Source organism: Meriones unguiculatus, chromosome 1 (genome assembly GCF_030254825.1).
Source record: "Meriones unguiculatus strain TT.TT164.6M chromosome 1, Bangor_MerUng_6.1, whole genome shotgun sequence".
NCBI classification, from domain to species: domain Eukaryota; kingdom Metazoa; phylum Chordata; class Mammalia; order Rodentia; family Muridae; genus Meriones; species Meriones unguiculatus.
The window spans coordinates 169,090,733-169,106,788 of record NC_083349.1 but is presented as its reverse complement, the minus strand read 5'-3'; the positions used below and the strand labels follow the sequence as shown (position 1 = coordinate 169,106,788).

The window sequence follows — 16,056 nt, the reverse complement described above, 5'->3', positions numbered from 1 at the left end:
ATTAATATTTATAAGATAAAGTAGATTTTAGTGCATTTTGATTAAGGAGTTGCCTTGAAAACTTAAAAATTCAAAGAAAAACAAAACAAAGTCCTTTGTTACACAGGGCTTAGATATGAGAATGAGTACTGGCCCCACACAGGTAAGTTTTACCAACACCACAGAAGGCCTGTGAGGACACTGCAAAGCCACAAACTGAACATTTTTGGTCATCAAGTGAATGAGGTCAGTCTGCCACGTGGGCATGAAAATCCACAGAAAGAAACAAAGATTAGGTGGGTAAACACAGAAGCTGAGCAGGCAGGACAGAAGGAGGATTCAGGGTGGGGCCTGCCACCCAGAGCTGGAGTCCAGATATCCAAGGCCAGGCCTATGAAGGGTGTGGAGTGCCTCTGTGCGGCAGAACCTGAAAACGTGTAAGTATTCTTAAACGATTCCATGAGAAAGACAAAGTAACACAGTGCACAGACCCCACCTAGGCCAACTCATTATATCGATTCAGGAGCCCCGATGCCTGGCTTCCCACTCAGCTGACCCTGGGCAGGTACCTAACCTCTTCTGGGTTTCAGATTCTTTATCAGTAAAAAAAAAAAAAACAAGAGTCATGATAAAAGAGATGATGTGCCAGTGTATGGGATGAACAAATGCTGTGCGCAGGACTGTACTCCCACACATTTCCCTAGAAGAGTTCGGTGCCTGTACTTACACAAATCATGGGGGTCGAAAGGTCTGGGTGGGTCAGGCTGCCAGTCATCCACATCTGTGTCTTCAGCATCCTCTTCCTCTTCTTCCTCTGTTTCCTCATCTTCATCCTCTTCTTCTTCCTCTTCTTCTTTCGCGTCTAGCCTGGCAATCGGGTTCTGCAGAGTTGCTAGAGGGTCGGAACCGTCCACACTCTCAATGGAAGGCAGCACCTGGTTATGTACAGGCAATGAGGCTTGGACAGAAGCTCAAGGGGCAAAGCAAACAGGCACCTCTTTTAAGCGAACTAAGAGCTACATGTATGCATAACAAATACATTCTTGGCAGGAATATATTTTTCATACTAGTTTCTTGCAAGGCCCTGGGGAAAATAAATGGCTTTTATCCATAGGCAACTTTATCCAGCAGTCTAACTCCCTTTTAGATGTCTAATGCCCTTAGCTTTTAAACTCCATCATTCCTCCTCATCCTCTTTTCTGCCCCATATCTGGGCAGACTGAAAGCCACTGACAAACACACCAGTAACAGGTTCAAATCTAGTTCCTTTCCTTGCTTGCACAAGACATTTCACATTGGCTTAATGGACCTTAATGGAGGCATCCTAAGAGACTTCAAGTGCACACGTAGCATCTCTCCACTACTTCCTGCAGGAAATCTTCAGTCTTTATATCTGAATTAAGTCTGGGGCAAGGGTCTCTCCTTCCTTTTAAAAGTGACTATCATGCAGGGAAGGGAACCGATGGCTTTTTCTAAGAACTTGAATGTTTGTGTGATGTATACACATGTAAGCACATGAGCAGGTACACTTGCCTATGCGAGTATATGGAGGTCCAATATCAACACTGAATTGATAACTCTCCATCTTTTTATCAGTGTGTGTGTGTGTGTGTGTGTGTGTGTGTGTGTGAATGCAGGTGCCCACAGAGGCCAGAGATCTGGATCCCCTTAGAGCTGGAGTTATAGGTAGTTGTGGGTCACCTGATATGAGTGCCAGGATTTGAACTTAAGATCCTATAACAGAGTAGTGTATGCTCTTAAGCACTGAGCTCTCTTTATTCTCATTTTATTTTTTGAGGCAGGGTCTCTCCCAAACTCAGGTTCTCATGTTTGAACAACAGCATTTTCCCTCTGAGCCAACTCCCCAGCCCATCTTGTTATTTTTCAAAGACAGAATTACTATGTTGCCCAGGCAAGCTCTCTAAATGCCCTTGCATTCATTAATTCAGCCACACTGGCTGTCTAACAAGCCCCTGGGATCTACTTGTCTTTGACGGTGCAGTGCTGGGTTGACAGGTACACACCACTATGCCTCCCCCCCCCTTTTGTTTGTTTGGAGTTTTTGTTTGTTTCTTTGTTTTTCAAAACAGAATTTCTCTATATAGTCCTGTCATGGAACTCACTATATAGATCAGGCAGCCTCTGCCTCCTGAGTGCTAGAATTAAAAGTGTGCATCACCACCACCTAGCAACCCTGTCCAATTTTTATGTGGGTTCTCAGAACCCAAACTCAGGTTCTCATGTTTGAACAACAGCATTTTCCCTCTGAGCCAACTCCCCAGCCCAGCTTGTTATTTTTCAAAGACAGAATTACTATGTTGCCCAGGCAAGCTCTCTAAATGCCCAGACTCAGGTGACCCTCCTGTCTGCTGAGCATTTGGGACGACTCATCTCATCCGAGTGTTTTGTTCTGTTCTGTTCTGTCTTCATTGCTGGGAAGGGCACCCAGCGCTTTCTACATACGAGGCAAATGTTTGACCACTAAGACACATGCCCACTTTCAAAACTAAATACAGGATGTAACATGTGGTTGGCTCAACTACGTGTCTGACAGCTCTCCTTTGAAACACTCTGAGAGGCTTAAGTGTTTTGGAAAGAATGAAAGAGATGAATGTTTGTTTCCTTGTGCTTAAGTCAGTGTTGCAAACAAGCAAACATTTAGGTGACATACAGGATTAATGCTGCACAACACACACTCTACAAAATGAGTGTTAAAGCGTTATAAACTACCCTAAATTCCTTTTAGCCAGTATTCTCTCTCCTGACCATATTCAATCATGTCCTTCTCAGTCATTTAATCATTTAAATGTGCCAGCTCCTTTTTTATCTTCCCATATGCTAGTTTCCTTTGCTACAATGCTATTCCCTCACCTGCCTTCAAAATGTTCTAGTTCAGAAAAGACCCCTGGGCCCAGGTTTTTCGGTTCTGTTGTTCTCTTTGTGGAGCTCATGTCCCCTCCAGGTCTTTCATCAACCCCTTCTTTCATAAGTTTCCCTGCACTCTGCCCAAAGTGTGACTAAGAGTCTCAGCATCTGTTTTGATACACTACTGGGTAGAGTCTTTCAGAGGCCCTCTGTGGTAGGCTCCTGTCCTGTTCCCTGTTTTCTCTCTCTTCCAATGTCCATTCCATTTGCCTTTCTGATACTCCAAGGGCCATACATGGAGATAACCTAGAACCCCTGCACAGATGTAGCCCATGGCAGCTCAGTCTCTTAAGTGGGTTTTCTAGTAAGGGGAACAGGGGCTGTCTCTGACACGAACTCACTGGCTGGCTCTTTGATCGCCTCCCCTTGAAGAGGGAGTAGCTTTACCAGGCCACAGAGGAAGACAAGGCAGCCACTCCTGATATGGCCTAATAGACTCGGGTCAGATGGAAGGGGAGGAGGACCTCCCCTATCAGTGAACTTGGGGAGGCGCATAGGAGGAGAAGAGGGAGGGAGGGTGGAATTGGGAGGGGATAAGGGAGGAGACTACAGCTGGGATACAAAGTGAATAAACTAATAAAAAATAAAAATTTAAAAATATTCTAGTTCTCCACATCTGGAGAACAAGCCACATCTGATGCCTGACCCTCCTGTGTTCTGACAGAGAATCTGGTTGTCCAGCATCTCTGGCCTCATTTCTCCCCAGATATTCAGAACATTTGTGAAGCGTTTAATGACATCTCCCCATACACATCTTCTGTTTGCCCTTCCCCGTAGGATTCCGTAGAAGAGTCTAACCTTCATGTCATATAACACAAATATTCAAGGACTCAAAATTCCTAATTTATTCATTTTTCATACAGCCAAACTTCAAGATCCCTGATCATTTGGCATCTGTTTATTCCCTAGTAAGTTACATATGTCTATGAATGTGGCATCAGACGGCACTCGCACAACAGCCACCTTTCTAATGCAAACTTAGTAGACTAAGTTACTTAGTAAACTTAAACTTACAGATACTGAGTCTTTTTCCTACTCCTCTTCCTTCCTGATTTTTTAAGTCAATCTTGCTTTGAAGTTCAGACTCACCTTCAACTTGTGAACTTCTTGCCACTGCCTCCTAAAACCTAGAATTATAGGCATATACCACCAAACCTGGCAACTCTTTTTTTTTTTAATGATTTATTTTTTTCTTTTACGTGCATTGGTGCTTTGACTGCTTGCATGTCTATGTGAGGGTGTCGGATCCCCTGGACCTGAAGTTACAAACAGTTATGAGCTGCCATGTGGCTGCTGGGAATTGAACCCAGGTCCTCTGGAAGAGCAGCCAGTGCTCTTAACGCCTGAGCCATCTCTCTAGCCCCATCTTTTTTTAAGTGTTCCATGTAGCCAGACATGGTGATACATGCCTTTAATTCCAGTACTCAGGAGGCAGAGACAAGCAGATCTCTGTGAGTTCAAGAACAGTCTGGTCTATATAATATGAGTTCCAAGACAGCCAGAGATACATAGAAAAACCTTGTCTCAAAATCAAAGAGAGTCCTAAACAGCTCAGAATGGCCTCATGACTTGTCACCACCTCCCATGTAGCTTTGATAACAAGCATGCACCTGCATGCTTGGCCCGCATGTGTTTTAACATGCATTCATTGAGACCAAAGGTCTGGACTTTTACACAACATTTTTTTTTATTTTATTTTTCTTTTTAGTTACATTTTGTTAACTCCGTGTCCCCGCTGTATCCCGCTCCCTCATTCCCTCCTCAACCCCATACTCCCTCCCTGGTCTCCTCCCTGTCCCTTTCCAAGTCCAACAATAGGGAAGGACCTCCTCCCCTTTCATTTGACCCTGTTTTATCAGATATCTTCAGGGCTGACTGTAGAGTCCTCCTCTGTGACCTAACAGGACTGCTCCTCCCCTGGAGGGGCGGGGGGGAGTCAAGGAGCCTGACCTTGAGATCCTGTTAGAAATAGTCCTTGTTCCACTTACTTTGGAAAACTATTTGGTTCCTGAGCTACCACGGGCCACATCCGAGCAGAAGTTCTAGGTTATATCCATAGATGGTCCTTGGTTGAGTGTCAGTCTCAGAAAAGACCCTGTGTTTACACAACATTCTATTTTTGCACCTCATGGCCTTCCAGAACTTTTTTTTTTTAATGGAGGGAGGAGAGGGAAGCAGGAAGATACTCTGCCTGGGCCTCAACACAGAATAGATGCCTCCTGAAGATAAGGAGAGGGAAAGAGGGTTTCTGGTAGTCCAACTTCCTCAGCCTCCTCAGCACATTCTTCAAGGAAGCAACTTCATTCGCACTCATCACCTTGAGCAGTTTACTACACCACCTCCCCACGCCACTTCAGCTCAATGCCAGAGCTAGTGACCAATGTCATCAGGCCCGAACCACGGCGCACATACACCTTTGCTCCTTGTAAAGTCTTTGTCTCTCTTCAGAGCCCATCAAAAAGATGCACTTGATAACTCAGAGTTATTCTAAAGCTACAGTGATACATTTTTTTTCTTTCTCAATAGATGCAGCTACAAGAACTCTGGCTCAGCGAAGTTTTTCTTAGCTTCTGACACTGCCAAGAAAGATGGCATGGCAACAGTAATGACAACCTTCCCCTCTCCCATGCTTCTCCATGAGCTTTGAGAACTGACACTGAAGCAGACAGAACACACGATACCTGAAGCACAACAATCACTGTGAAAGTATTGAAGAACATTTCTAGGTCAGAACTGTCTACTCATAGACAGCACAGACTCAACACACGGTGGGATGCTCTGTAAATCAGCTTAATTCATATTCATCTGGCCTTTACTGAGCAATAGGTATGCATCTAAGTCCCTTTGAAATGAGGTATGTCTCAGCCCCTACACTGCACACATGAAATTCAAGTTCTGCCACCACTTGGCTTTTCCACTAGTCACAACAGCCCCTGTGGAATTTAGTCTATTCAAGGAAGGCAGCAGATGAGGTAAACACCCTCTACTTCACCCCTCCTTGAATACTAGGCAACAAGCTAAACACACATGCTCTTGGCAATGGACAGGCAGCAGGCAGGTGACCAGTATGTGCCTGATTTACACAGAAGAAAAGACTTTAAAAGGAAACTGTTAGTCCTGTACATTTCACCACTATGCAGTCAAACACAATGAAAGGAAAAATAATTCACTAAGCTTACTGTATACTTTCTTCTTCCCAGTTAATGCTACCCTGTGAATAATTCCAAATCTATACAATGCATTTCAGGACAGGATTCATCTGAGAAGTGAAACAGGAAATAACACTGGATGGCAGTGAGTATGACAGAATGCTTTGTGGCTCCTACTGAGCCCAATTATCATGGAAGCATATTTTCTTCTCTGTGTGTGGGGAATCACACATGCTCATTTTCAGAAATAAAGAGAAGTGGGTCCATGTCTACACACCACTGGTCCCTCACTTAAAGACAAAAGAATGAACACATAAAAAGGGCTTCAAATGGAAGTTTCCACCACTAAAGACAAAAAAGAAATCTTTCAGCTAAGGAAGGAAGGAAGGAAAAAAGAAAGAGAGAAGAAGGAAGGAAGGAAGGAAGGAAGGAAGGAAGGAAGGAAGGAGAAAAAGAGAGAGGCAGAGACAGCAGGTAGATGAAGCTGGGAATGTAGCTCGATGGTAGTTTGCCCTCCACATGCACAAGGCCGTGAATGTGATCCCAGCATGAAAAAGAGAACAAACTCAAACAAGCCTCTAAGCCAACAGCTGCATACACTATTTTTTAATACCAAGGTTCACAGAGCTAAGTACAATTTTCCTTTCATACAAAACATAAAAGGACAGATTGTTTCTGGAGATTGGAGAAGATGAAGGTCCCTTTAAGGTGCAAATAGAAACAAAACCATCAATTAAAGCATCCCTCAATAGTAAAATAACAAAATATCATTTAGTCCATCAGATTGGCAAAATTTGAAAAGAATGCAAACATACCAGTGCTAGAGTATTGAAAATGGGCATTTCTATATGGTTCACAGGAATACAATTTCTTCAATATCCCAGAAGCAATTTATACAGATTTGTCAAAAGAGTTTTCTTAAACAATGCAGGGTGATTCACACCTGTAATCCCAGGCCATGAGAGGCTGAGGTAGAAGAATATCATACTTGAGACCAGCTTAGGCTACACAACTGAGACACTATCTCAAATAAATACTTTTCTTACTCATAAGAATAAATCTCAATCACATCAAGTGGACCAGTGCAACAAACTTCATCCACTTGCCATTTAGATTCAAAGCACTAACTGACCTCCCACCCTCTTTACCTCTCACTAGATTACTATGAAGCAAAACTTACACGTTTTATAGGCTATCATCTTTAAATAGTTCAGTGTGTCTGTATTTTAGGCATAAATATGTATAAGACATTTATATTCAGTGACCTTTATAGTTTGCATATTACTATTCCTAAGAACTTACTATTCTTTAAGTGTAATTAAAAATCCATTAGTGTTACTGTTTTTCCCAGCTGTCCCCTCTTTTTTACACTTGGTTTTATCTAATCAGGATCCAAATGAAAACCATATACAGCATTTACTGCACTGATACATCCAAGTCTGTTAGTTCCCCCTCCTCTTTTACTTTGTAATTATTTGTGGGAAAAGTCATGGGATATAGTTCAGTGGTAGAATATTTGTACAAAACAAAACAGCAACAAAATCCAAACAGGTTATCTAGATGGGATGTAGCTCCAGTAATACAATATTTGCCTGGCATGCACAGAAGACCTGGGTTAGACCCCTGGCATACATACACTGAGTGTGATAGTAATGCCTGTAACCCCAGTGTACAGGAGGTGAAGACAGGTGAAGATCATAAGCTCCTCTTTACTACACAGTGAGTTCAACAGCTTAGAATACATTAAGACTCTGTGTCAATAAATAAGCAAAACTCCAAACCACAGGCCTTTTCTCCTGGAGTCCACAGGCTCGATTTCACTAATAAGTCTGGTATGTCTTGTGACTCATTCAGCTTGTCTGCCATGCATCTTGCCAGCTGTATACTCTATAGACTTGGTCAGATTCAGGTTTGATTTTCTGGGATGAACACTTCACAGAGCATGACACAACAGAAAGTACACAGCACTAGGAGGCACATAATGAACAGCCATCCCTCTTCAGATGTGGCAAAGCTGAGGTACTTGCTACCAGCTGGTCTGCCCACCAAAACACCACTTACCAGTCTTTTTCAGGCTGTTATTGACAGCAACCTCTCAGAACTATACTTCATTAGGGGATGAAAATGGTACTGTGTTTATTGTCAGGAAAAGAAATTCCTCTCTCAAGTAACTGACAAGAAACTCTGACAATGGCCAGGACAAAAGGCTTGCCAACTTTTAGAAGGTGTAATGCTATGTATGTGTGTCTCTCCCTGACTCTCTAGAGACCTCCTAGCTATGTAGCTCAATCTGGCTTAGAACCTATATCTCTCCAGCCTCTGCCTCCCAAGTGCTAATGTTATAGGAGTACCAGGTACAAAAAAAAAAAAAAAAAAAAAAAAAAAAAAAAAAGCCTGATGATCATTCTTTTATTGGAAACTTGATCCTGTTTATGCTGTGTTTGTTTGTCTGATACAATGACTATTTTGGCCAGGCTGGTCTAGAGCAGCTTCAACCAATCCTCCTGTCTCATCTCCCTCAGTACTATATGCTTACTTTTGTAAACTTCCCTAAACAATCACTTTTTATTAGCAGGCTGTTCTGATATACTGACCAAAGTATGTTAGCATTATGTTCTGTTTTGTTTTGTTTCCATTAAAGAAATTAGAGAATGTACATAAAAAACAAACAAACAAACACTCAGAGATAGCATGGGGTAGCACACTGCAGGAACAGGACACCCACTATATTCCTCCCAAATGGCACAAAGGACTTTTCATTACCTGTTGAGCTGTGGCATCCTGTTGGACATAAGCTACCTGGGCTGGGTCTGTAAACAGAGTCTAGAGAAAAGCAAACAAAAAAACATCAATAGATCTTTGCACTGCTCACCTACACAGGAAAAATTATTCTGCTAAGCACCAACTCTTAGGAGAGGTATCTTGAATCATGCCTAGGATTCCCTCATTGATGCAGGAGATAAAGACAGCGTTCTCAAATTTGCTTTTCATTCACAAGGCTCCAGAGGCTGAGTAAGCAACCATCCCAAAAGGCTAACACATGTCAATATTCTCCTCTCAAGCAGAGCCTCTCTTGAGGTTGAATGTCACAGCTAATTAAAAAGGCATGTCATGAAAACATAAAAGACACGCCACGAACACACTGCACCATTCACACTGAACCCTACTCACAGAGGAGACTTGTCAGTCAGTGAAAATAAATTGAGAGTTAGAGGCACACAGAGGGGTTTCGGGAACAGGCTAGTGTCTAAGCCTTTACAATATCAACGTCTTTATCATCAGAAAAGTAGGAAGAACATAAATTGAATTTATGGCCTGTAGGTTCTTTTCGGTAAAGCCAATAGGTATAATAATGATAATATGGGGGAAAAAAACATCATAAACACATAACAACTAGAGAAGAAGAATTTCCACATGTTATAGCTAAAACAAGGTCAGTAGCTCCAATCCAGGAAAAGGCACTCTGCTAAATCTTTTGAAAGACTTTGATTTCCCAAGACTTTTGTAAACCTCTGGGAATTAAAACTGGTTAAGTCTGATTCCAGAGGAACATGAAGGACAGGTTCAAGAAGTGAGATTTCTTCACTTTGACTATTAAAAAAAAATTATCAAAATTCAGACATTTAGTAATATCATAACAAAATAGCACTTAAGTACAAGCCATCCTTTACATACATTCTCTGGTTGTACTTTAATACAGTTAGAGGACTGTCAATAAACCAAGGCATTCTAAAAGAACCATGTGAGTATTTGGCAATTGCATCTCTAAATAAACTAAAAATGTATTCATAAGGTGAATCTCATTTTTTTCTTAGAAGTGATATGACCCTCTGGATGAAATACTACATGAGGACAATTTTATGACAAGAATCCTACTATAAAAAAATATTTTTAAAATTAAAAAACAAACAAACAAACAAACGAAGCCAGGCATGGAGGCACATGCTTTTACTGGCAGCACTCAAGAAGTAGAGGCAAGCAGATCTCTGTGAGTTCGAGGCCAGCCTGATCTATATAATAGTAAGTTCTAGGTCAACCAGGGTATGTAGAAAAATCCTGTCTAAAAAAAAAATATACGGGTTGACACTACAGACCACTGGTAGGGCATGCACTTAGCACGCATGGAGGTCTGGATTAAAATGCAACACCAATGGAAGAAATAGTAATAGAAGTACAATGTATTGCATCCTTACTATATCTTCAGCATTCATTATGTGTGAGTATGGTATATGGGACCTGTGCATATGTATTCTATGTAACATTTAAAGTGCTAAAAATATTTGTGGAATATCTGTGTCACTCTTCTAGAAACTCTACGCCAGTGGCAAAAAAATAAAGGCTGTATTGTAAAGCTTTTATGAGTATCTGCCTTGGCTTCTATTATAGTCCTATAACCCAGTAAGTTACAAACAAACAGCAGTCCAAGCTAGTGGTAGGATCCTTTGTTTATACACTTAGCTGAAATAATCTGAATTCTTTCACTGAGCCAAATTTGATTTAGCTATCCACTATGCAGTGTACAGAACAAATGCTTGGTCGTGGTTAATAAAGGCAACAAAGTAACAACCACATCAGTGGTCACGGGAGGGAAAGACTGACATGAGGCTAGAGCTTTAATTTATTTTTGCGTTTCATTTAAATAAATGTACCATCTCTTTCATTGTCAAATTTAGTTATATGCTCCTCGATAGCACAAATCTGATCTGACTGTTTACTGAATCAAAACCTCTAGGACAACAACTGACCCATCGCGAACATAAGTAATTAGTGTATTAATTAGCAAACAAATCGAAACAATTCTTCACATGCCTGTGCAGCCTCCACCGGGTGGATGTACACCAGTGTGTGCTCCGGACCGTCCACTGACGTGTAGGAGGTGCCATCTGCTGTGTACACCACCTGCTGGGGTGGACGGACTTGGTCATCAGCGTATACTATCTGAGCCACAGTTCCAGCATCCGGAACAAAGTGCACCTGGGGAAAAAGCAATCAAGTATGTTGCGTCCATCTTTATAAAACAAACTCAAACTCAGAAAGGCACATGGCCGACCAAGCACAGCCAAGCTGAAATATCCCTAATGTAAGGAAAAGGAAGAGTGATGTGCCTTCATCCACACTGAGCGACAGCCCAGAAGGCAGGATGCACCGATCTGTCAGTAATTTACTGCTTCATATTATAGAGCTGACTAGGATTTCTTTTGTCTTAAAAACCCAATGCAAATAGATAACTTCTGGTGACTCATGAGGGGGCAGTGAATTGATCCTAGAAAAGCAACTACATGACACCACTGCCAAAATATAAAACGCACTTTGCTCTGTGGTATAGGCCTAAAAACAATTGCTTTCAACACATCATAAAAATTCTATTCTGTAATGAATGCTGCTTTTCAGCAGACACGTTAAATAAGGTCACTTTCACGTCTACATGTTATTCCATATGTGAAGGACATACTGCATGGAGGCAACCAGCACATGTCACTGACTCAATGGGTGTGATGGAACTCTTCCTTGTCGGCTAAGAAAAGAAGCAGAAAACCTTACTGAAGTAATTTTAAGTGGCTCTGGTCAAGTAGTTCAGCTGTGCCCAGGGAAGTATTCTGTGTCCTAAGACCTAGAGGACTAAAGAACTAAGTTGTATAAAATCCTCTCAGAGGGGTGGCCAGTAGAAGACTGACTCCGGGGAGGCCTCTGCATGGCTTGTGCCCCATGCCTGACACAGAACATCTACAGGTGGATAATTTGGGGGGAGGAATAACTGATGTGCTGACGTTGCTGGATTGCCATCCTTACTCCTTTACTGACTTGCCACTGGTCCTAATGCTTCTATGGCCGTTTTCTCCAGGGAGAAATAATAGATTTCCCAGATGACACATAAACTAACTGAATGTCCAGAAAGAATGCTAGAGGCCAAGTATAATTGAGCACCACAGGAATACAACAGATTTTCTGCTTAGTGATTAATCTGTCTTCTGTATACATTCAATTTACGCCTGAAGATAAAGCATACACATGGGGAAATTAGGCTCACAGTACATCTGCACAGCTTTCATTGCTGTAAGGTAAACTTGTGATTTCGATTTATAATCTTACAGTTTTTAACTTTCTCATTCATACCAAAGCTTTAAAATGGGGGACAGACATTTTCCTCAAAAAATGAGAAAGCTAAGCTTTTCCACTTGGCTTTCTTCACTCATAGTCTATAAATAAGAGTTTGCAGAACTTAAGAGCAGAAAAACTGGAAATAAAAAAATGTAGTGGGCGTTCCTGAACTCAGCTCCCCACAGGCAGAGACCTTGATCCCATACAGAACCTCACAAAAACATTTCCTTTCTTCTCCCCCGACCTCTGTCTGTCTGTCTCTCTCCCTCCCTCTTTCTTTCTCTCTAAGACAAGGTCTCACTATGTAGCCCTGGTTGGCTTGGAACTCACTAAGTAGACTAGGCTGTCCATAAACTCATAGAGATCAACTGCCTCTGTAGGCATGTGCCAGTACTCCTCACTGTTTCTCTCGCTTTAGATAAACACAATGCATAAGTTAATGAAGTAGTCATCAAAACAGTTTCCATGAGAAAAGCCGTGTTCTCAGTTATTCTGCTGAAAATATCTCTGGAACCACTCTTCTCTAAATTTTAGACTGTAACCTTTAAGTCATATTATATCATCATTATTGTTTATTACAGTACTGATTATTTCCTAAAATAAGTAATATTTGCACATTTAACTTTCTGATTCTGACAATAGTAATATGGTTTATAATTTAGTGAAAAACTGGATCATGTTTATCCTACTATATAAAACTGAGTTTATGGGCCTAACTTGCCTCCCATCATCACTTGGGAGGCAGAAACAGGCAGATCTCTATGAGTTCAAGGGCAGTCTAGACTATATAGAGTTCTAGGCCAGACAAGACCCTACCTTAAAAGAGAAGATGGGTCACTCACTTTATGAACCTTCCATAGGCTTCATTACTCATGGATTATCGGACTCTGCACTGGCTAATATAAAAGAAGCCAGCAATGGATTGAGGTTTTCACTATCAACAGCACAGATAAAGGAGGGTAGTGAAGCAGTTTCCACTAGCACGGTGCAGGGGTGAAGCCTACGGCGTAGATGAGTTCTACCTCATAGAACAGCTGTCAGTAAAGCCAAGTGCTAACGCATTCCAGCTTCTCCAAGCAAGGCCTAACATCCGCTCTCTCCCGGCCACTCTCACTGCAGAGACAGAGACACTGGCATTTGTGTAGTGTTGGCACCCACCCAGCTAAAACCCTCCTGCCAACAGTAAGCTGGCACAGGTTGTCCTCTACCTGTGCAGTGTTCTGTTCATGGTCCGCAGACGTCGGCCACACAGGGGAGCTTTCATCTTTGGAATCCATCTTCTCCTTACTGGACAGCTCCAAGTCTGAGCCACCTACAGCAGCAGCACAGGAGAGAGGACACTCATTGGTCGTGGCCGTCCTGTACACACGTGCTCATGGATGGCAGGGAGGTTTCTGCAGCCTGAAAAAAGACAGCAAAGGGGCCAAGGCTTAAGTGGATGACTATATTTTAATAAACTAGTTTCAACCACAAAAAAAGATTTGTTAAAAGATAACACACCTTGGCAAAGGGTAAAAATGTTATTTGTGACAATAATATAATATATTGCATACCTGCTATATTTTGGACAATCATTAGATATATGTATGTATGTGTATTTACATGGGCACTATATATAAAATGTAACCCTCATTGTAAATATTGAAAGCAATCTTAGTTCTTTTGAGAAAAATTATCTTCCTCTGTTTTAGCTAGAGGTAAATGATAGGTTTATGATCCATCTGATTGCTGTGTCCCTCTGTAGACTGGGTAAGGCTTGAACTCAGACAGATCTGTCTCCTGAGTGAGTGGCCCAGGATTTTCCCTGGTAGAGATGACCTCATAGACCACTACCACTTCTACTCAAAATGAAGAACAGAATAATAAAAATGATAAAACAAAGGAGAAACAGCTGATAAAAGAAACTGAATTTCCCAGCTTACATTACAATCAGTGAATGCAAATACAAACCTTGTGTTCCATTCCATCAGGGCAGTACAGGAGTGAATATGGGCAATTGAAGCCTTTCCAAACATCAACAAACACAAAAGACTACATTTTGAAACCTGCATTTCTAAACTACATTTTGAAAGCCTACACTTTTAGATAAGATTCTTAAAAAAAAAAAAAAAAATTGGGGGGAGGTAGAGTTCAAGATAGGGTTTCTCTGTGTAGTCCTAGCTATCCTCGAACTCAGAGATCTACTTACCTCTGCCTTCCAAGTGCTGGGATTAAAGGCATACGCCTTTAAAAACTTATTTTTAAAAAAGATTTACTTATTTATGTATATGACTGTCTTGCCTGTATGTATATATACTGTATGTGTGCCTAGAGTCTGAGGAGGCCAGAAGAGGCCATCACATTCCCTAAAGCTGTAGTTACAGATAGTTGTGAGGTACCTTGCAGGTGCTAATAACTGAACAAAGGTTCTCTGCAAGAGCAGCAAGTAATCTTAACCACTGATCCATCTCTCCAGCCCACTAAGATAGATTCTTTAAGGTAAGTTTTTAAATTCTCAAAGCCTATCTCCAAATAGCATCCTAAACTTCCCTAAATGGTTATACCAACTGGGGATCAAGTGCTAACATAAGGAGCTGGGGGGAGGGGGGATTCTCATTCAAACCACCACAACATGCTTGCATGTGTGTGGGTGCACTTGTATGTACTATGTATGGAGGCCCTGTTGACACTGTCTTCCTTCATCACTCCACTTTACTTACCGCACGGTCTCTCACTGAACACACAGCTCTTCAATTCTGGCTAGCCAGCTTGCCCTGAGGATCCCCTGTCTCTATTTCCCACATGCTGAGAATGCAAGAAGCCAACACTATGCCTGCTTTTACATGGTTCTGGGATCCACACTCCAGTCTTCATGTTTACATGGAAAGAGCTTTTCCACTGCTCCATCTCTCCAGTCACATTTTTCCTTCTTTTCTCTTTTTACCTCAACCATTTCAGAGTAAAGGAACAAAACACTGTTCCTTTGCCATTTTTTTTTCTTTTTGATATGGTGTCTTGCTAAGTTACCCAGACTAAGCTGGGCAGTGATGGCACATGCCCTTAATCCCAGCACTTGGGAAGCAGAGACAGGCAGATTTGTGAGTTTGAGGCCAGCCTGTTCTATAAAACGAGTTCCAGGACAGCCAGGGCTGTTAAACAGAGAAACTCTGCATTGGGTGAAAAAAAATACCCAGGTGTAGGCATAAGGTTCTTGTGTAATTCAAATGCTGATTTCTATCCTATATCTGGTTGCAATTCTTGTTCTGAAAATCTTCTGTCTCAGTGTTGTGTAAACACTGTTCTTCAATTGTCTCCTGATATGCCAATCACTGAGCAGGGGACAGAATGTGACTAGACTTCCTTCCTGCCATGGTAGGAGGAGTCAGAAGAAGAAGAGGGGGATTAAGCCACAGGAGGGAACAAAAGAAAGAGCTCAGCAAGAAAAGCTACAAAGTGCAAGTATCTCTGGGACACATGCTGGGAGGAAGCCAAATTAGATTAGAGGGTTAAGAAGAGAGTTAAAACTGCTCAGTTCTTATGCAGTGAAGCTTGTTAAAAATAATATAACAGAGTCTCAATTATTTGTGTGACATCAGGGTTAAGAGAGAAACTAAGACACAAACACAGTTTTGGAAAAATAACCATAACAGCCAGGCTAGTTTCAAACTCCTGACCTCATGTGGTCATCTTGTACTGGTCTCATGAACGACTGGTGATACAGGTGCACCATCATCCATCTTATCTCCAAATTTGTAAGTAGCTAATTTCCACAACTGGGAACACTCACAGAGGTACAAGACCATAATCAAAATCATACAGATAAGATTGAAGCAGTTGTAACTAATATAAAAAAATAAAAAATTTAATTAAAAAAAAAGACAGAAGCAGCAAGTCTATTTTACTCACAGACCTTCCTAGTATTTTG

At 41.6% G+C, this 16,056-nt stretch overlaps 1 protein-coding gene across 4 annotated transcripts in view; it reads right to left on the bottom strand.

Moving 5' to 3' along the window:
• Positions 1-16,056, bottom strand: part of Prdm10 (PR/SET domain 10) — a 110,012-nt gene that overhangs the window by 60,063 nt on the left and 33,893 nt on the right. For all 4 annotated transcript variants that reach the window (XM_060371332.1, XM_060371345.1, XM_060371340.1 and 1 more), the window contains 4 exons: positions 13,361-13,553; positions 10,863-11,027; positions 8,817-8,876; positions 707-914 (listed from right to left, as the gene is read on the bottom strand). In XM_060371332.1, the coding sequence (XP_060227315.1) occupies positions 707-914; positions 8,817-8,876; positions 10,863-11,027; positions 13,361-13,429 (502 nt within the window). In that variant the 5' untranslated portion in view covers positions 13,430-13,553. The remainder of the gene's footprint in view (positions 1-706; positions 915-8,816; positions 8,877-10,862; positions 11,028-13,360; positions 13,554-16,056) is intronic.